At 34.2% G+C, this 23,818-nt stretch overlaps 1 protein-coding gene across 2 annotated transcripts in view; it reads left to right on the top strand.

Moving 5' to 3' along the window:
- Positions 1-16,101, top strand: part of LOC149783611 (alpha-amylase-like) — a 29,523-nt gene extending 13,422 nt beyond the window's left edge. For both annotated transcript variants that reach the window (XM_089931861.1, XM_089931862.1), the window contains exons 3-8: positions 10,141-10,292; positions 10,981-11,621; positions 12,877-12,985; positions 13,374-13,485; positions 14,793-15,123; positions 15,984-16,101. In XM_089931861.1, coding sequence (XP_089787987.1) covers positions 10,141-10,292; positions 10,981-11,621; positions 12,877-12,985; positions 13,374-13,485; positions 14,793-15,123; positions 15,984-16,021 — 1,383 coding nt within the window. In that variant the 3' untranslated portion in view covers positions 16,022-16,101. The remainder of the gene's footprint in view (positions 1-10,140; positions 10,293-10,980; positions 11,622-12,876; positions 12,986-13,373; positions 13,486-14,792; positions 15,124-15,983) is intronic.
- The last annotated feature ends 7,717 nt before the right edge of the window (positions 16,102-23,818 follow it).

The following is a 23,818-nucleotide window of genomic DNA, read 5'->3' as shown; positions in this document are numbered from 1 at the left end:
CCTTATAGTGGATATAAAAATCTCCATGTTAAATGCACAATGTCCCTATAGTGCATATAAAACTCTCCATGTTAAATGCACAATGTCCCTATAGTGGATATAAAACTCACCATGTTAAATGCACAATGTCCCTATAGTGGATATACATCTCTCCATGTTAAATGCACAATGTCCCTATAGTGGATATAAAAATCTCGATATTAAATGTACAATGTCCCGATAGTGGATATAAAACTCTCCATGTTAAATACACAATGTCCCGATAGTGGATATAAAACTCTCCATGTTAAATACACAATGTCCCGATAGTGGATATAAAACTCTCCATGTTAAATGCACAATGTCCCTATAGTGGATATAAAACTCTCCATGTTAAATGCACAATGTCCCTATAGTGCATATAAAACTCTCCATGTTAAATGCACAATGTCCCTATAGTGGATATAAAACTCTCCATGTTAAATGCACAATGTCCTTATAGTGCATATAAAACTCTCCATGTTAAATGCACAATGTCCCTATAGTGGATATAAAACTCTCCATGTTAAATGCACAATGTCCCTATAGTGGATATAAAACTCTCCATGTTAAATGCACAATGTCCCTATAGTGCATATAAAACTCTCCATGTTAAATGCACAATGTCCCTATAGTGGATATAAAACTCTCCATGTTAAATGCACAATGTCCCTATAGTGGATATAAAACTCTCCATGTTAAATGCACAATGTCCCTATAGTGCATATAAAACTCTCCATGTTAAATGCACAATGTCCCTATAGTGGATATAAAACTCTCCATGTTAAATGCACAATGTCCTTATAGTGCAGATAAAACTCTCCATGTTAAATGCACAATGTCCCTATAGTGGATAAAAAAATCTCCATGTTAAATGCACAATGTCACTATAATGGATATAAAACTCTCCATGTTAAATGCACAATGTCCCTATAGTGCATATAAAACTCTCCATGTTAAATGCACAATGTCCCTATAGTGGATATAAAACTCTCCATGTTAAATGCACAATGTCCTTATAGTGCATATAAAACTCTCCATGTTAAATGCACAATGTCCTTATAGTGGATATAAAAATCTCCATGTTAAATGCACAATGTCACTATAATGGATATAAAACTCTCCATGTTAAATGCACAATGTCCCTATAGTGGATATAAAACTCTCCATGTTAAATGCACAATGTCCTTATAGTGGATATAAAAATCTCCATGTTAAATGCACAATGTCCTTATAGTGGATATAAAAATCTCGATATTAAATGTACAATGTCCCTATAGTGGATATAAAACTCTCCATGTTAAATGCACAATGTCCCTATAGTGGATAAAAACTCTCCGTGTTAAATGCACAATGTCCCTATAGTGGATATAAAAATCTCCATGTTAAATGCACAATGTCCTTATAGTGGATATAAAAATCTCCATGTTAAATGCACAATGTCCCTATAGTGGATATAAAACTCTCCATGTTAAATGCACAATGTCCTTATAGTGGATATAAAAATCTCGATATTAAATGCACAATGTCCCTATAGTGGATATAAAACTCACCATGTTAAATGCACAATGTCCCTATAGTGGATATACATCTCTCCATGTTAAATGCACAATGTCCCTATAGTGGATATAAAAATCTCGATATTAAATGTACAATGTCCCGATAGTGGATATAAAACTCTCCATGTTAAATACACAATGTCCCTATAGTGGATATAAAACTCTCCATGTTAAATGCACAATGTCCCTATAGTGCATATAAAACTCTCCATGCTAAATGCACAATGTCCCTATAGTGGATATAAAACTCTCCATGTTAAATGCACAATGTCCTTATAGTGCATATAAAACTCTCCATGTTAAATACACAATGTCCCTATAGTGGATATAAAACTCTCCATGTTAAATACACAATGTCCCTATAGTGGATATAAAACTCTCCATGTTAAATACACAATGTCCCTATAGTGGATATAAAACTCTCCATGTTAAATGCACAATGTCCTTATAGTGGATATAAAACTCTCCATGTTAAATGCACAATGTCCCTATAGTGGATAAAAACTCTCCATGTTAAATACACAATGTCCCTATAGTGGATATAAAACTCTCCATGTTAAATACACAATGTCCCTATAGTGGATATAAAACTCTCCATGTTAAATGCACAATGTCCCTATAGTGGATAAAAACTCTCCGTGTTAAATACACAATGTCCTTATAGTGGATATAAAACTCTCCATGTTAAATACACAATGTCACTATAATGGATATAAAACTCTCCATGTTAAATACACAATGTCCCTATAGTGGATATAAAACTCTCCATGTTAAATACACAATGTCCCTATAGTGGATATAAAACTCTCCATGTTAAATACACAATGTCCCGATAGTGGATATAAAACTCTCCATGTTAAATCCACAATGTCCCGATAGTGGATATAAAACTCTCCATGTTAAATGCACAATGTCCCTATAGTGGATATAAAACTCTCCATGTTAAATGCACAATGTCCTTATAGTGGATATAAAACTCTCCATGTTAAATACACAATGTCCCGATAGTGGATATAAAACTCTCCATGTTAAATCCACAATGTCCCTATAGTGGATATAAAACTCTCCATGTTAAATACACAATGTCACTATAATGGATATAAAACTCTCCATGTTAAATACACAATGTCCTTATAGTGGATATAAAAATCTCCATGTTAAATGCACAATGTCCCTATAGTGGATATAAAACTCACCATGTTAAATGCACAATGTCCCTATAGTGGATATACATCTCTCCATGTTAAATGCACAATGTCCCTATAGTGGATATAAAAATCTCGATATTAAATGTACAATGTCCCGATAGTGGATATAAAACTCTCCATGTTAAATACACAATGTCCCTATAGTGGATATAACACTCTCCATGTTAAATGCACAATGTCCTTATAGTGGATATAAAACTCTCCATGTTAAATGCACAATGTCCCTATAGTGCATATAAAACTCTCCATGTTAAATGCACAATGTCCCTATAGTGGATATAAAACTCTCCATGTTAAATGCACAATGTCCCGATAGTGCATATAAAACTCTCCATGTTAAATGCACAATGTCCCTATAGTGGATATAAAACTCACCATGTTAAATGCACAATGTCCCTATAGTGGATATACATCTCTCCATGTTAAATGCACAATGTCCCTATAGTGGATATAAAAATCTCGATATTAAATGTACAATGTCCCGATAGTGGATATAAAACTCTCCATGTTAAATACACAATGTCCCTATAGTGGATATAAAACTCTCCATGTTAAATGCACAATGTCCCTATAGTGCATATAAAACTCTCCATGTTAAATGCACAATGTCCCTATAGTGGATATAAAACTCTCCATGTTAAATGCACAATGTCCTTATAGTGCATATAAAACTCTCCATGTTAAATGCACAATGTCCCTATAGTGGATATAAAACTCTCCATGTTAAATGCACAATGTCCCTATAGTGGATATAAAACTCTCCATGTTAAATGCACAATGTCCCTATAGTGCATATAAAACTCTCCATGTTAAATGCACAATGTCCCTATAGTGGATATAAAACTCTCCATGTTAAATGCACAATGTCCCTATAGTGGATATAAAACTCTCCATGTTAAATGCACAATGTCCCTATAGTGGATATAAAACTCTCCATGTTAAATGCACAGTGTCCCTATAGTGGATATAAAACTCTCCATGTTAAATGCACAATGTCCTTATAGTGGATATAAAACTCTCCATGTTAAATGCACAATGTCCTTATAGTGGATATAAAACTCTCCATGTTAAATGCACAATGTCCTTATAGTGGATATAAAAATCTCCATGTTAAATGCACAATGTCCTTATAGTGGATATAAAACTCTCCATGTTAAATGCACAATGTCCCTATAGTGGATATAAAACTCTCCATGTTAAATACACAATGTCCCTATAGTGGATATAAAAATCTCCATGTTAAATGCACAATGTCACTATAATGGATATAAAACTCTCCATGTTAAATACACAATGTCCCTATAGTGGATATAAAACTCTCCATGTTAAATGCACAATGTCCCTATAGTGGATATAAAACTCTCCATGTTAAATGCACAATGTCCCTATAGTGGATATAAAACTCTCCATGTTAAATGCACAATGTCCCTATAGTGGATATAAAACTCTCCTTGTTAAATGCACAATGTCCTTATAGTGGATATAAAAATCTCCATGTTAAATGCACAATGTCCCTATAGTGGATATAAAACTCACCATGTTAAATGCACAATGTCCCTATAGTGGATATACATCTCTCCATGTTAAATGCACAATGTCCCTATAGTGGATATAAAAATCTCGATATTAAATGTACAATGTCCCGATAGTGGATATAAAACTCTCCATGTTAAATACACAATGTCCCTATAGTGGATATAAAACTCTCCATGTTAAATGCACAATGTCCCTATAGTGCATATAAAACTCTCCATGTTAAATGCACAATGTCCCTATAGTGGATATAAAACTCTCCATGTTAAATGCACAATGTCCTTATAGTGCATATAAAACTCTCCATGTTAAATACACAATGTCCCTATAGTGGATATAAAACTCTCCATGTTAAATACACAATGTCCCTATAGTGGATATAAAACTCTCCATGTTAAATACACAATGTCCCTATAGTGGATATAAAACTCTCCATGTTAAATGCACAATGTCCTTATAGTGGATATAAAACTCTCCATGTTAAATGCACAATGTCCCTATAGTGGATAAAAACTCTCCATGTTAAATACACAATGTCCCTATAGTGGATATAAAACTCTCCATGTTAAATACACAATGTCCCTATAGTGGATATAAAACTCTCCATGTTAAATGCACAATGTCCCTATAGTGGATAAAAACTCTCCGTGTTAAATACACAATGTCCTTATAGTGGATATAAAACTCTCCATGTTAAATACACAATGTCACTATAATGGATATAAAACTCTCCATGTTAAATACACAATGTCCCTATAGTGGATATAAAACTCTCCATGTTAAATACACAATGTCCCTATAGTGGATATAAAACTCTCCATGTTAAATACACAATGTCCCGATAGTGGATATAAAACTCTCCATGTTAAATCCACAATGTCCCGATAGTGGATATAAAACTCTCCATGTTAAATGCACAATGTCCCTATAGTGGATATAAAACTCTCCATGTTAAATGCACAATGTCCTTATAGTGGATATAAAAATCTCGATATTAAATGTACAATGTCCCGATAGTGGATATAAAACTCTCCATGTTAAATACACAATGTCCCTATAGTGGATATAAAACTCTCCATGTTAAATGCACAATGTCCTTATAGTGGATATAAAACTCTCCATGTTAAATGCACAATGTCCTTATAGTGGATATAAAACTCTCCATGTTAAATACACAATGTCCCTATAGTGGATATAAAACTCTCCATGTTAAATGCACAATGTCCTTATAGTGGATATAAAAATCTCGATATTAAATGTACAATGTCCCGATAGTGGATATAAAACTCTCCATGTTAAATGCACAATGTCCCTATAGTGGATATAAAACTCTCCATGTTAAATACACAATGTCCTTATACTGGATATAAAAATCTCCATGTTAAATGCACAATGTCCCTATAGTGGATATAAAACTCACCATGTTAAATGCACAATGTCCCTATAGTGGATATACATCTCTCCATCTTAAATGCACAATGTCCCTATAGTGGATATAAAAATCTCGATATTAAATGTACAATGTCCCGATAGTGGATATAAAACTCTCCATGTTAAATACACAATGTCCCTATAGTGGATATAAAACTCTCCATGTTAAATACACAATGTCCCTATAGTGGATATAAAACTCTCCATGTTAAATGCACAATGTCCCTATAGTGCATATAAAACTCTCCATGTTAAATACACAATGTCCCTATAGTGGATATAAAACTCTCCATGTTAAATGCACAATGTCCCTATAGTGGATATAAAACTCTCCATGTTAAATGCACAATGTCCCTATAGTGGATATACATCTCTCCATCTTAAATGCACAATGTCCCTATAGTGGATATAAAAATCTCGATATTAAATGTACAATGTCCCGATAGTGGATATAAAACTCTCCATGTTAAATACACAATGTCCCTATAGTGGATATAAAACTCTCCATGTTAAATGCACAATGTCCCTATAGTGGATAAAAACTCTCCGTGTTAAATACACAATGTTCTTATAGTGGATATAAAACTCTCCATGTTAAATGCAGAATGTCCCTATAGTGGATATAAAACTCTCCATGTTAAATACACAATGTCCCTATAGTGGATATAAAACTCTCCATGTTAAATGCACAATGTCCCTATAGTGGATATAAAACTCTCCATGTTAAATGCACAATGTCCCTATAGTGGATAAAAACTCTCCGTGTTAAATACACAATGTTCTTATAGTGGACATAAAACTCTCCATGTTAAATGCAGAATGTCCTTATAGTGGATATAAAAATCTCCATGTTAAATACACAATGTCCCTATAGTGGATATAAAACTCTCCATGTTAAATGCACAGTGTCCCGATAGTGGATATAAAACTCACCATGTTAAATGCACAATGTCCCTATAGTGGATAAAAACTCTCCGTGTTAAATACACAATGTCCCTATAGTGGATATAAAACTCTCCATGTTAAATGCACAGTGTCCCGATAGTGGATATAAAACTCTCCATGTTAAATACACAATGTCCCTATAGTGGATATAAAACTCTCCATGTTAAATGCACAATGTCCCTATAGTGGATATAAAACTCTCCATGTTAAATGCACAATGTCCCTATAGTGGATATACATCTCTCCATCTTAAATGCACAATGTCCCTATAGTGGATATAAAAATCTCGATATTAAATGTACAATGTCCCGATAGTGGATATAAAACTCTCCATGTTAAATACACAATGTCCCTATAGTGGATATAAAACTCTCCATGTTAAATGCACAATGTCCCTATAGTGGATAAAAACTCTCCGTGTTAAATACACAATGTTCTTATAGTGGATATAAAACTCTCCATGTTAAATGCAGAATGTCCCTATAGTGGATATAAAACTCTCCATGTTAAATACACAATGTCCCTATAGTGGATATAAAACTCTCCATGTTAAATGCACAATGTCCCTATAGTGGATATAAAACTCTCCATGTTAAATGCACAATGTCCCTATAGTGGATAAAAACTCTCCGTGTTAAATACACAATGTTCTTATAGTGGATATAAAACTCTCCATGTTAAATGCAGAATGTCCTTATAGTGGATATAAAAATCTCCATGTTAAATACACAATGTCCCTATAGTGGATATAAAACTCTCCATGTTAAATGCACAATGTCCCTATAGTGGATAAAAACTCTCCGTGTTAAATACACAATGTTCTTATAGTGGACATAAAACTCTCCAAATTAATGCAGAATGTCCCTATAGTGGATATAAAAATCTCCATGTTAAATACACAATGTCCCTATAGTGGATATAAAACTCTCCATGTTAAATGCACAGTGTCCCGATAGTGGATATAAAACTCACCATGTTAAATGCACAATGTCCCTATAGTGGATATAAAACTCTCCTTGTTAAATGCACAATGTCCCTATAGTGGATATAAAACTCTCCATGTTAAATGCACAATGTCCCTATAGTGGATATAAAACTCTCCATGTTAAATACACAATGTCCCTAGAGTGGATATAAAACTCTCCATGTTAAATGCACAATGTCCCTATAGTGGATATAAAACTCTCCATGTTAAATGCACAATGTCCCTATAATGGATATAAAACTCTCCATGTTAGATGCACAATGTCCCTATAGTGGATATACATCTCTCCATGTTAAATGCACAATGTCCCTATAGTGGATATAAAAGCTCGATATTAAATGTACAATGTCCCGATAATGGATATAAAGCTCTCCATGTTAAATGCACAATGTCCCTATAGTGGATATAAAACTCTCCATGTTAAATGCACAATGTCCCTATAGTGGATATAAAACTCTCCATGTTAAATGCACAATGTCCCTATAGTGGATATAAAACTCTCCATGTTAAATACACAATGTCCCTATAGTGGATATAAAACTCTCCATGTTAAATACACAATGTCCCTATAGTGGATATAAAACTCTCCATGTTAAATGCACAATGTCCCTATAATGGATATAAAACTCTCCATGTTAGATGCACAATGTCCCTATAGTGGATATACATCTCTCCATGTTAAATGCACAATGTCCCTATAGTGGATATAAAAGCTCGATATTAAATGTACAATGTCCCGATAATGGATATAAAGCTCTCCATGTTAAATGCACAATGTCCCTATAGTGGATATAAAACTCTCCATGTTAAATGCACAATGTCCCTATAGTGGATATAAAACTCTCCATGTTAAATGCACAATGTCCCTATAGTGGATATAAAACTCTCCATGTTAAATACACAATGTCCCTATAGTGGATATAAAACTCTCCATGTTAAATACACAATGTCCCTATAGTGGATATAAAACTCTCCATGTTAAATGCACAATGTCCTTATAGTGGATATAAAACTCTCCATGTTAAATGCACAATGTCCCTATAGTGGATATAAAACTCTCCATGTTAAATGCATAATGTCCCTATAGTGGATATACTCCTTTTTAACATTATGTCCCAATGACTCTATAGTGTCCCATATTTCTGCTAACATCAGCTCATTAATTTATTCCGAACTTTAATTATTTGACCATGTGTCTGTTATACTTCGATTATTTGGCATTCAATGTGCAATACCATACGTTTCGTTTTCGACACTTTTACTTTGTATTCTAAGAAAATATATTGATTGTTGATTTTTACAAAAGGTTGTTGCTTTTCACTCTTTTCTTTTAACTTTTTAAGAGTATACACTCGTAATAAAGTTTTGAAATTATATAGTTGTTGGGACCGACTCGTCGTCTTCATTTGCCACTCCACATCAATTAACTAGAATTATCCCTGCCTAATATCTGGTCCTTGTCACTTGAGGCTGGGTTATCACCTAGCCGATAATCAATAATTATAAATACCACTAGATATGGGCTGGGCTAAGTTTTCACCTAGCCAATGATTAGAAATAGAACTGGACCCGGGCTGGACTAAAAATTTCACCTAGCCAATGAATAGAAATACCACTGCATCCGGGCTAGATTAAGTTTTCACCTAGCCAATGATTAGAAATAGAACTAGATCCGGTCTGGACTCAACATTTCACCTAACCAGTGAATATAAATACCACTGGATCCGGGCTGGATTATGTTTTCACCTAGCCAATGATTAGAAATAGAACTGGATCCGGGCTTGATTAACAATTTCACCTAACCAATGAACATAAATACCACTGGATCCGTGCTGGATTAAGTTTTCACCTAGCCAGTGATTAGAAATACCACTGGATCAGATCTGGAATACGTTTTCACATAGCAATTGATTAAAAATACCACTGAATCTAGCCTTGCCTACGTTTTCACCACGTTAATGATTAGAAATAAAACAGGACCCTGGTTGGACTACGTTTTCACCTAGTCAATGAATAGATATACAGCTAGAACAGGCTAAAGGATTTATTTTTCATCAGTGACGATATATCATACACCACGATTGTTCAAATGACGTGGATTGTATTTCGATTATTTAATTCTTTAAAAAATTAAAAACAATAAGCTTCTACAGACATATCAAAATGATTCCCGTTACAGTAGATTCTATTTCGTTATATTGCTAAAGTTAATTTAAGTAGGTTATATTTAGTTATTATGTTCATTGAGGTTAATATGGGTTATATTTAGTTATATTGTTCATACAGGTATAGTAATATTGTTCATACAGGTTAAGGCCGGTTGTATTTAGATATATTGCTCATACAAGTTAAGGCCGGTTGTATTTAGTTATATTGTTCATACTAGCTAAGGCCGGTTGTATTTAGTTATAGTATTCATGCATATTAAGGCCGGTTGTACTTACTTACAATGTTTATACAGGTATCACCGCCGAATGAAAACCGTGTGGTGACCAGCCCCAACAGACCGTGGTGGGAGAGATACCAGCCTGTCAGCTATAAGCTGGAGACCCGCAGTGGAAATGAACAACAATTCAGAGACATGGTGGAACGTTGTAACAAAGCCCATGTTAGGTTCGAACAGAATATATTTATCTTTTGTCTGCGAATAGAACCATTTTCTCATCTTTCTTTGTAATTAAATCGTATAATTTAATGTAATACATTGGAAACAAAGACTTGCAGAGGGAATACGTTTGCAAGGTTTGATAGCATTTAAATTTTTCTGATTAATTTAGTCTTTTTTGTCAGTGATAGCAGATATTTTTTAGACGTGGTAATTTTTCGACTCACATTTTGACAGAGATATTAGTGTCATATATGCATGTTTCTAAGTGATCTTTCTTTTCTTTTTTTTATTGCATTTCTTATCAGACTTCGTTATCTATATCCAAACAACGATTTATACAAGCCGCATGTCGCTTAAAAGTACACTATACACACATAAACGCATTCACAGTTCCACCAGTTTTGTTCTATATCCCGTGAGGAGTTAACTAAAGGAAACCTTGTAGCAATAATCAATTGAATACAAGCCAACTAATTCTCTATAATGCCAAATTCTCTTCCGACATCATTGACTGGATCTGAACAAATTCTCAGTGTGCTTAATTTTCTCCTATTCAATATCGCTGTCGAAGTAATGACTCTATCGTAAAAAAACAATAATGTTTGCAGCATAAGCTCCGTGTACATTAAGAAGATTCTATGCTTTTTCGTGTTTCATTCTGTACAATCTCCAGAGAATTATTTTTTTTTCAAGGATCTTCCCTGATCTGGTAATCAATCACATGACTGGCTCAGGTGGAAGTGGTAGCGGTACAGGTGGCTCGAACTGGGACGGTAACTCCCTAAGCTATCCCGGTGTACCTTACTCAAATTTGGATTTTAATGACGGTTCCAAATGCCACACCGGGGATTTGAATATTCACAATTACAACAATGCAGAGGAAGTCCGAAATTGTCGTCTGGTGTCATTGGTTGATCTTAACCTGGGCAAAGATTACGTCCGAGGGAAGATTGCCGATTATATGAACCACCTAATAGACATCGGTGTAGCCGGTTTTAGAATCGATGCCGCTAAACACATGTGGCCAGGAGACCTAACCGCTCTTCTTGGACGTGTACATAATTTAAATACTAACTATTTCCCTAGTGGAACCAAACCTTTGATCTTCCAGGAAGTTATTGACATGGGTGGCGAGCCAATCAAAATGTCGGAATATTTCCAATCCGGAAGGGTTACCAATTTCATTTATGGAATAAAGCTAGCTCAGGTGTTCAGGAAACAGAACCAGGCTAAATTTCTAAAAACCTGGGGAGAGGGTTGGGGTATGCCGAATACCAATGACGTCATCGTGTTCATCGATAACCATGACAACCAAAGAGGCCATGGAGGTGGCGGTATGTAGACATTGCATTCGTCTAATGCAATCATGACGTATTGAGGATAAACTGAGGTAGTTGACCAACATGTTTCTTTTTGAGCTTCACTAACTCCGATGCATGAAGAAACGTGGCTGTTGGATGAGAAAACGTAGAATTAAAATGTTTTTTTTATAAAAATTCCTAGATAAAAAAAATTAATTAAATGTATGGACCACACCTTGTATTCTATATCTTAATCATGTAGTCTTTCTGTAGTTTTTGTAACTGTTAAATACAACATAAGAAATTAGGATATATAGGGAAATATATTTATGTCTACTAATCAGGTTTGTTTGAAAATTTGTATATGGGTACCTACAGGTTTAGACGGATGAAAAAACAGAAAAGGGTGTGTTAGCTAGCTGATTTTAATCGGGAAAGCTTGCCGAAACCTCAAACACTAAATAAAACATCGTTGAAAGTGGATTTTCTGACCAAATATAAGAAAGAATAAATGCCTGATTCTGACAATCAACAATTGATCAAATATTCTCAAATCTTTTGATACTTTTGATACAAAATACTTTGACAAACCATTTAGATATATTCATAAGGGAAAATGAGAAACAAACGCAGAATCGGGGAGATACAAGCATTGAAAAATCGTTGACACATTCAAAGGCTTACATATATTTTAATTGCATGCGCATAATTTCTCTAAACGTTTACTTAATGGAATTATGTTTTGTTTTTCTTAAACAGAACCGCAGATTAATATTAAAACATGGCGAAATATGTTGTAAGATTAGCAGTTACATTTAAAGGGGGAAGAATCATCCGTTTTGACATTTGAAAAGCTTTTTTTCCCGTGTAATTTTGTCAATACGTTTGACATAGATTGGATGCATTGATTTTCTCAGTGTTCTTATTACATTAATGTTGTTCATATCATGCGTCACTTCCGTGACAGCAATTAATACACGTGTAAAGGTCAGTCAAGATCATACTTTTCAACGTAGTTATTCGTAACTAGTCAGCACATTCACAAGAGTGATACATTTGTGGTGTCCACTTCTAAACGTTTTAGAATAAGATGATACCGTAACCTTGATATTTAACATTTAAAGGGAATTTGCAAAAATACATTATTTTCCCCACATTTCTTACGCAATCGATTTTTCATCTTTTCCAAAAGAAGTACGTGCAACATTATAGAACGAATTTAGCAGACCATATACATTGTTACAGCCATCGACTTTAATACTAATAAAAAATCTTACATCAAATGCAGGTGGCGTCTTGACACACTTCGAGCCCAAACCGTACAAAATGGCGACTGAATTTATGCTGGCGCATCCATACGGATGGACACGCGTCATGAGTAGTTACAACTGGGACAGGTAATAATGATTCAAAATTTAATCGGTTGGTCATTGGAAAAAATATATATCGACTGTTCATAATATGCAATTAACAATCATAATTCTAGTTTTGCATACGTATTTATATCGGAATATAATTTCACCTCCGATTTTGTTAATTATTGCAGTATATTCTGTCAAGAAATATGATTAAAGAAAAGACACCTCAATTATTGATACTGCAAATATAGTATAATTTACAGCTATTTGTTCCCTGTAGTCAAACGAAAGACTTGCCTCATTTACTTTCAAAAGATTTGCATTCGTTATGAAACAAATTGTGCAATTACCTATATAATGAAAAGAGTCAATATAATTTTACAATATCTGGCTGATCCTTACTAATACACACTAATTTCTTCGTCAGGAATTTTCAGGACGGTGAAGATAAGAACAACTGGATAGGTCCACCACACAATGGGGATATGAGTATCAAGGATGTTACAATCAACAGTGACATGTCATGCGGAGACGGATGGGTATGTATTATCTCAATGTAACCTCTGTCTTTCTGCTTTCACTGAAATATACTAGTAACTTGGTTTAAAAAAAACGTGTACACAGACGCCATATAGGTCATAAGATAATTGGGGTCCCGACAAATAGCATGCAAGTGACAAGGCTTAAATATGTCTTCTTTAGTTAGTAATAAGAATGACAAGAATTTCCTGAAACTGTACGTTCTTAGTTCTGCAAATCCGAATTAAATTAGCTCTGTAATGGGTTCTAAAACACGATTGCGCAACGTGAAATTGTACAATAATTTCGATTACATTTCCAAAAGCAATAACATTCTTATTATTGCACTCAAAAGTAAATGAACATGACTTGCCGTAGCGTTGTTTTGATAATTTCAATTGAAAGAGTTAATTGTCCCATATTATGATTCAAAACATTCAAAGACACGACAGAAACACACATTCAACTTAGTCGATATGCTTCCGTCCCTGCTCAGATCACATCTACTTGATGTGGGATTGACAAAGATAAATCCAGTCCATAATCAGCGTAACTGAGTAGAATCGACAAAAAGAACAAAACTCCATTCATTCCAGACCAACTGGAAACGTTGATGAAATCCACATTTGTTCAGAAAATGACTAAATTTAAATTTTAGGTAGACGAAAACGACAATGTCTTTTTATTAACTAATGTCAAGCGCGACGAAGTTCGAAAATCTCTGGTCGGTGCTATGTGTGCATTAATATTGGTAGTGTGTATTATTTAATCTACGGTCGTGCATTTGATTTGAAATGCATCCTAAATTCAGTTACTTTGTTTTCTTTTAGTGTATTTGTTATAATTAATCCTTTGATGGATTAAGAAAATAAGAAAACAATAAGAAGGTTACTGTTTTTAAATGGGAACATATGAATTCGTTTTTTCGGAATAATACTGCTGTCGCAGAGGTCGAACGGTATTATTCATAAAACAACTATTCATATGTTCCCATAAAATACAGTAAATTTTAAATATTGTTCGCATGCATAGTCAATACACCCTGTCTATATACCTTGTATGTATATAATGTCTGCATATATTACCCATATATCTTGTCTAAAACACCTTGTTTTATATATTCTCACCGTATTGTCATTTTCCATATGCTCGGTCTAAACACTTGTCTGCATAAGTAGCATGCATACATTGTCGGCATTACTATATTTATAATAAAGGAAAAGAATAAATGTTTTACGAAAGAAGCTTTCACCATCATTTATTGAAAATAATGGATGTGCATTTGAAATTTAAACGTTTAGTAAGAATTGAGCAACAATTTTTATAGGCATGCGAGCATCGTTGGCGTCAGATCTACAACATGGTAGCATTCCGTAACGTAGTTCATGGCACAGGACTGACACATTGGTGGGACAATGGCAACTACCAGATCGCTTTTGCCCGTGGAAACAAAGGTTTCATTGTCATGAACGCCGAAGGAAGCGATCTGAATTCCAATCTACAGACGGGACTACCCCAGGGAACATACTGTGATGTAATTTCCGGGAACTATGAGAACGGACAATGTACAGGTGCATCAATTCACGTTGGAGGCGATGGACAGGCGCATTTTCACATTTCCGGTGGATCGGAAGACCCTGTCATAGCTATTCATATAGGTAATTTTAATTGCCACAAACGTTTGATACCAACTAGATTTTTACTGAATGGATTTTTGTCTTCACAACTACACAGCTAATGCAAAATGAGGTTGGATTTCATGAATTTGATTCTGTTGTACTGTCTCATGTAAACCATGCCCATCGCGCTGAAGTTTGACACGGCACTTGACCATAATTATCAATTAGTATTCTTTCGATATGTAACTATTTTAAGAAGTAACACTGTTTAATTATCAATTTTTTGTGTGAGAATGAAAATATCTAATAAAACTTACGTCTTTGACTGGAGACAAGTCACATAATTTGTTATCAGTTATAGCTTTATTCAAAAACTTCGAAACTTCAGAATTTGTTTAAATTACAAACACTTTGCAAATTTTAATTATGTTAACAGTCAATAGATTTTTACATAACTAAAAGAGGGATTGGGTTTTGTCTGGATCTTTAAATCATATTAAATGCACATATTCTATATGTCGAATAATATATATATATATATATATATATATATATATATATATATATATATATATATATATATATATATATACATATATATATATATATATATATATATATATATATATATATATATATATATAATGTTAACTGTGTACATTTTAGAACATTTGGAATATATATATATATATATATATATATATATATATATATATATATATATATATATATATATATATATATATATATATATATATTCCAAATGTTCTAAAATGTACATAGTTAACATTTATTTTAATATAATTTTGTTTCCAAGCCATGCAGACAAATTATAATTTCTTCACTTTAACATTTGTATATATAACTATGATATGATGACGTTAATTATCTCTTTGCAGGAGCAAAGGTCGGAAGCCCCAAAAAAGTTACCACATGAGTGAATCGTTTTGAAATAATGAAATTATATACTGGAAGATGTTTACATTCATCGCATGAGAATTAAATACTTTAAACCTTCCTGTTTTGATTCTAACATGTATTTTTCCATTTTTTCTAACTATTATCACACATTCCCCTGATATGGCGCCTTTTGAAGTAAGGCATACTCGTTCGAGCTTTAATGTTTTTTGTAGATACAATCTAGGAGAAGGAAAATAAAAAGAATATCGATCAGGTCGATACCAGTTGCAATTAGTTACATGCGATATTCAAAGCTAGTGACTTGGTAACTTATTGCTTCCCTTCTAATCTGTCATACTTTTCGAATTGGTTTTCTTGTAAACGTGAAATATTAAAAAAAAAAGAAAAAACGTAATTAGATGTATGCAGCAAAGCGGCTTTATTCCATCTCATGTAAAATACTTCGAATATCATAAGATAAGCAAGGCCAAGCCTACGCCATCGTATACTGTCTACGTATGTTCCTATCTAGCGTACTTTCAAACGCATGGATTCGGTTCAGATATTATTTCCGGTTCATTATTTTCGAATGCAGTCCCAGTCTATTTTTAGAGCATTTGTTCCTTTAAAAAATATTAGTTTTCGTTTTTCTGGTCATACAAGAAATAGATGTTGAAACTATATGATGCTGTTTTTAAAGGCAAATGATGCTGATCCAGAAGCGAAATGTGTGATCCATTTCACATTGCATAGTTTACAGGCAAGCCTGTTTACGAAATACCGGACAAGCTAAGACGAAAACTTAACTGCAAATTAACCCTTGGATATAATTTACATTAGCATACGAATTAGTATGTTTTGGACGCGGTTGAAAATTCAGTACTGAGAAACCGAATGTTCAGGCTATATAGCGAAAGTAATTTTGATCAGAATTCATATTATATTTTGTCAAAATGACTTGTCTCCCTTTTATAACTTAGATGGACAAATAAATGAAAATCTTAGAGCAACAAAAATTGCCGATAAAAGGATGAAATTCTATGTTTATGGTACTTAAGGATGACATAATCGTACAGCTCTTGTCCAGTGGTAACATCTTGAGAGAAGAAACAATATATCAGCTATGGAAATTTTGAGGCAGTATGTTCAACATTGATCCAGAGATTCTATTAATAACCGGGCATGGAGACTGACAGCTAAATGTACAAAATATTGGCAGCGGAAAACATAAAGTACACTTTGAATATATATTTGAACATCCTTCCCCACAGCAAAGTATTTAAAATAATTTAAGAAGTGTGTGTGTCTGTGTGTGTGTGTGTGTGTGCGTGTGATTTTGATTTCTAACGCCATTTTAACCATCGTCCAATCATATCGCTACCATGTCTGCAGTGTGACAGTTTAGAGTGATGTCCCACCCAGTTAGATTTTCCTGACACAAGGCCGACCAGTACTATCCCTAGCCTCTGTTACGTTGTTAGGCTCTTTTAAACAGTAACAAGAAAAGAGTGAAGACAACAAGCCTTGTAAAATTTAACAAAGAATTTTTTCTCACTAGATAAATAAGTTAAACATTAGAAAAACAATTTACTGTTTTGCGAATCAAACCGAAAGATAATCAAAGAATTAAAAAATTGAAGTCCTGATAATAAAATGTTCTAATGAAACTGAGTTCAAATCCCGATAAAATCCGAAATTGAAGGCGATGACGTATGCTGTGCTCAGCGATTTAGCTATTTATTGATGTCTCAACGGTTCTTTGCCGAATTATAGAAAATAGCATTAAAGTGTTTTAGATCTTTATAAATTGCAACAATTGTCTTTGCTTATGAATTTTTTTGAGCACAATTATTTCCAGAGAAATAATTTTTTGGAATGCAAATAATTTGAAGACAAAATACTTAGCCAAAAAAAACTGGTCACAATATAAAACACTTTAACTTCTCAAGCGTTAAGGCAAGTAATTACTATTCTTTCCCTAAACATCAATAATAAATCTAGCAATGACGCAAAAACATATGCCTGGATATAGGTCAATCGTCTCGAAAAACCTAAGCAATACATGCCATTTTTCGCTTACTCCAAGTATGGCCTCGCTTCGACTTTATGGATCTTACTCTGAGAAAGAATTAGAAAAAATAAAAGGTTGTGTAATTCAGCTCTTACTGGTTCTGAATCCATGTCAGGAGCTAGGTCAACATTTGATACAAAGTTTATATTCTTAGTCGTTTACAAAAAAATAGGTCAAACAGAACTGAGCGGAATATCTTGACAATATCAAATCCCGTAAATAAAGTTACATTACAACAGAATATAAAAACTAAAACTAACAAACGAACAATGAATTAAATCAAACATAAATTAAATCAAATTGACATAATACCTCTTAAAGCTGAGCGCCAAGCAAAGCAGCTCTTAGTACCAGTTTTATCAGTCTTTAGCATGACTCTACGGAGGTTCGAACCCGCAACCTCCCGCATACAAGGCGGACACTCAAACTACTAGGCCATTCGGGCGGTCATGAAAGAAGGTAGCATCAGTGACATTGATGGAGGATGCCATTTGTAAGCACCTTCTACTGAGGGATACTGATCACCAACCTGTGAACGTCAGAAATCGTATAGGTGATGGATGGCACAAAGCATTAAACAAAGGTTAGGAACATTAATCCTTTTTACCCCCTACTATTTAAAAAGTCAAATATTAATACAATCGATAGTGTGTTATTTAAAATATTTCTACCCATCCCACCGATAGCTTTGGCTTACATCAATTATTGCATCAATTAGTGCATTGTAGTCAGTATTTAGTAGTGTAATCTGTCTCGGTTTTTAATTTCGTTCTTATCTCCCTTCTCTTTATATATTGATGTAAGTTTCCCTTCCCTAAAAGATTATGGCATTTCCCCCTTAAAATGTATGTTATTTTATAACGCTTCTAGTACGTCAATACATTCGTTTTTCAATTTAATATAAAAAGTCAGATGTAATTGTTAGAGCACTTGCCTTCTACTCACTTAATAGACGATACAAGTCCAGTATTTGTTATTGTTGGGTTTATTGTGCATTGAGGTTGATAAGTGGAGATTGATATATTTCTCCTGCTTTGTTACATCCTGCAAATACAATAAAAATACATTTACTACAACAATAAATAATACCGTCATCAGTGCATTATTGTTCTGCATGTTTTACATTGATTATTTTTACAGTACATTCAATACGAATAACTTATAATACCATATATTTATCAATTATCCCTCTAAAGAGATATTGGAACAACTAAACCTAAACAACAGTGTTTAGAGCAAAATTAGAGAGCAGACAGACAGAGAGACGAGCGTATGGACAAAACTATATGCTAATACAATATGCAGGTTGATAACCTATTACAATTTACTAAAATACATCAACATACATTCTAGTTACAAATATCTACCATATTGTCTAAATATGATTGACAACGTTCGCCATGAGAATGTACAGATGGTCCAGACTTAAATGGCGACAGTGATTATTAAAAAAACTTTAGTATAATTTTTCTCAGTAAAAGCAAATATCCTTGATTGTATAAAAAGCAAAGACTGGTTGCATCAATCACAACGAAAACTGAAATATGCCTGCAACATTCAAAGGTTCGCCTAATGCATTAATATTTTGTCAGACGCTCTGCGCATGTTTCCTTTAGGTTTGAATGTGTATGCATTCGTTGAATTTTGTAGACTCGATTAAATAAGATTGTTTCAAATACATTTCTGTAATTAGTCTATGGTCGACTATTTCCCCAGCGGTGCCAACCCCTTTATGATCCAGTAAGTGATTGGCCAAGGTTGAGAGCCATTCAAAATGTCGGAGTTTTTCCAAACTAGTAGGGTTACTAATTGTTTCTACAGCTTCAATTTACTCAAGGATGTAGGAACCATAATCACGCTAAATGGATTCACAACTAGGGAGAGGGTTGGCTCGTGCCAAATTCCAATGATGTCATCGTCTTCATTGATAACCATGACAACCAGAGAGGAAATGGTGGTTGAGGTATGTAGAGTTGAATCTCCTTTTCATCAAAACTGACAATTTGTATGAATACTGCCTTGTGATTCTGGAGACATTTTATCATCTGCAAGTAGAACAACGTGTAATCCGTTGAACGTATCTCCAATCGGATAATAACTTCAAACGAAGCAGTCATTTCACATAACATATATATCGTCCAATTTGAAGAAGCTCATTGTTATTTATCGACAGACCTTATTTCGTTATTACCGGAGTCACTGCGCTCATATTCTTACATCAATTGAATCAACATTAGATGCAGCTATTTCATTCACAGAATACATCGCAAACTATTTGAAAGGCGCAAAAGTGGCATTTAATAAATACCAAAATCCTTTCAGTTGGATATGCAATAACAGCCTCACACATTCTTCATACTTCTACATGTACCATACTCGTTCTTTTCGCTAGCATAGATGAACACGCGTATATGTGTGTTATACCCAGGCCTTTGATGGCTGTGGGCAGTGTTGTGACCCACTCTGAGCCTAAACAATACAAGATGGTGACAGAAATCATGTTGGCACATCGGTAAGGATTAACCCGCATAATGGTAATTACAAGTAAGACCGGTATGTAAACAGAAGCGAAATGCTGCAAAAAACCTAAAGAAAAGAAGTCCGTAAAGTTACATATTAACACGTTTTATCAGCTACAAGGCAATGTTCAATACACGAGTACTGTTCTATTTCTTTCTTTTTGTTCTTTGCTGTTTCGTCCTGTCACACTTTTCTTTGTTTCAATCAAAATTTTAGTAGAGGTTCGTTTCACTCGGCATGTGCAATAGATATCCAGTGCAAAACATAATGACAAATTCATAACAAGTAACACTAGATAAGGGGCCACTAGTGGCCGAGTGGTCTAAAGCGCTCTCCGTTACGGACCACTGCCATCTCACCTCTGTCTGCTTGGGTTCAAGTCTTGGGTTCAAGTCTCAGATTCCGCCAATGTTGGTATGTGAGAAAGCATGCCAAAAGCTTCTCGAGGGTCGGTGGTTCTTTCCGGGGATTTCCCGGGTTTTTCCTCCACCATTAATACTTGCCGCCATGTATAGCACATCATATGCTGAAATATGGCGTTAAACCCTACTACAACAACAACAACATCGGATAACTAGTTTTGAAAGATGTCACCGCAACAGTTTTGCCCATCGGGAACAGTGTGGGAAAATGTAAACAATCTGGTGATATTTTAGTTCATACACATTTAATTTATTTCGGCAATTCCCTTCATATTTTATTTTTCGATTATGGTGAAAGGAAACAAAACATTTCCTTATAATGTCGATAGAGTCTTCACAAGGGATGGAACAGTTTACAAGACTGCTGTGTTATTGTAAGGAGTAAGAATCTTAAGGATTATGTCCCTTGTAATGATTTCATCAGGAATTTTGAAAATGGAGAGGATAAGAACAGTTGGATGGGTCCGCCATAGGACCCGGACATGAGTATTAAGGATGTCAGCATCAATAGCGATAGGACATGCGACAACGGACGGGTAGGTATAAGTGTGTTTACATATTGTCTAGGAACGGAAGGCTAGGTATAAATGTATAGATATACTGTAAGAACGGAAGGATAGGTTTAATTCAGTATGATGAGGGTCTCTAGCTCATTATGATTACTGCAAGGTTTGAATATGAAACTACACCTAGAGTCAATGCCTAGTTTTAAATGTGTTTGAGATGAAATTTTACAAGTTTAACCAGTTAGATTTTTGTTTTGAGAAAGACAAATTCAGGGACTGAACCATTCGCTACTGCTGATGTGTATTTCCACTGCCTTGCCTCTGCAGTGACTGATAAATCTGCTGGTAAGCAAGCACTGCTATCAGTCATAGCAGATATATTCACTTGCCAGTTATGTGCTGTAGAACTTTGTGTTAGAAAGATTCACCTTACATGTTCGGAAGGATAGGTTTAAGTGTATTAATATAACCTGAAGGAACGGATGGGTAATTGAAAGTTTGTTGACATGCCCTGTAAGATCGGATGGGTAGATACAAGTTTGCTGACATAGCCTGTAGGAACAGATTGGTGTTACAAATGTGTTGACAGTCTGCAGGAACGGAGGGTAGGTATAACATAGGAGCAATGACCTCTGCAACAGGATGGGTACATTTGATGTTAGGGATATGGCCGCTGTGAAAAGAAGGGTTAGCTATAGACCTTTCGTGTAGACAGTTTTTACATAGATTTTTCTTCCTCGCCGATAGGTGCCAACAATAACATCGGCCATTAAGGTACTTTTTAAGGCTGGTTAGAGAGCATGCAAACTTTATAAGTTTGACTATTTATGATACAGATCTGTTAACTGTAAACGCTCACTTTATATTTAGTGATTCATCTCATAACACTAATACAAGCAATACGATCTTAGTGTCATCTAAAGGCAGATTTGTAAAGCACAAATCGATCAGTCTTATGTATTACTCTTTGTACACCATTGAGGGACCAACTATATTCAGACTGTGTCTTGTGTCTTGTTTATCTATCTATCTATCTATCTATCTATCTATCTATATATATATATATATATATATATATATATATATATATATATATATATATATATATATATATATATATAGATAGATAGATAGATTATTTATTTATAGTAAGACTTATTGTAATAACTTTGTGCTAAAGAAAACTTCTTTAACCGTTTATAGTGTGATGATGTGAGTGGATATGTATGCTAATAACAAATGTTTTGTCTCTCTTTACCAAATTAAATTTTACTCATCAAGATCTGGTTTCCACAAACATTTGGTATGTAAAAAGGTATAAGTGTGTAAAAACTAGATTTAGTAGGACATGGTCCTTATTCATGTTCTAATAATACTTCAAAATTACATGCCAAATTGTGGTTTGTTGACATACGTCTTCCTCATAAATCCAATAAAATAATTGTGATATTGCTTCCTGTAACGTCATATCCAACACATCTTTCTTAACTATGAAGATCAGAATCGAGACTTTTTTCTTATGACATTCTGTTTTATAATCGGGCATCTCATTCACCATATTCACTCTCCATTTCGCTGTAGTAATATATAAGTTGGTCTGCTATTCAAAACAGGGGAGATTTTAAAGTGCTTTAATTTATTTCATGGCAAGTCAATTACAATTGTGCATATTTTGCAGATTTAAGGTGTTATGTACGATTTATCTGAAAGGCCGTAACTGCCAGCAGCAGGAAAGCTAAACTGTTATTCTAGACATACATAATACTTCTAACAGAGGGTAACAAAATAAGAGCTTCGATAGCGCTAACAAAAACAGGGCAAAAATACCACATCCAAATCGCTTAAAAACTTCAGCACATTCTACCATTCTAAGACAACTTCCTGGATAACATGCAACCTCATCAGCTAAGATAGCATCTCCAAAATCGCATATGGTATTTCACAATCACCCCTTTCCGTATTCCACACAACTGTGTTTGACATCGACAAGAAATTCCGATCTTGTTGGTTTCGATGATGTTTTCTCCTGAGCAAAGTGAGCAGTAACTGATGAAATGGTAAAACTATTATCGAGTAATTATTCAGCATAATCAGTATATTTCGATGCAAGATATTTCATTTCTGAGTGGAGAAATTCTAAACGATAAATACCTCCATTAGGTCGTACGGACTAATCATAATTTCCTCATTCGGAACTTTTGAAACAGCCATAAAGATACAGGATCGCTTTTACTAATTTTATTTATAAAATCAAAAGTATCACCTTGATAAAATATAATAGTTCTATCTAGTGGAAATGTTGTTACGTAGTTCGT

This window comes from Sinohyriopsis cumingii, chromosome 14, assembly GCF_028554795.1.
Source record: "Sinohyriopsis cumingii isolate HCF-2022 chromosome 14, ASM2855479v2, whole genome shotgun sequence".
Taxonomy (NCBI): Eukaryota; Metazoa; Mollusca; class Bivalvia; order Unionida; family Unionidae; genus Sinohyriopsis; species Sinohyriopsis cumingii.
Note: the sequence above shows the minus strand (reverse complement) of the source record. Positions and strands in the feature narration are given on the sequence as shown.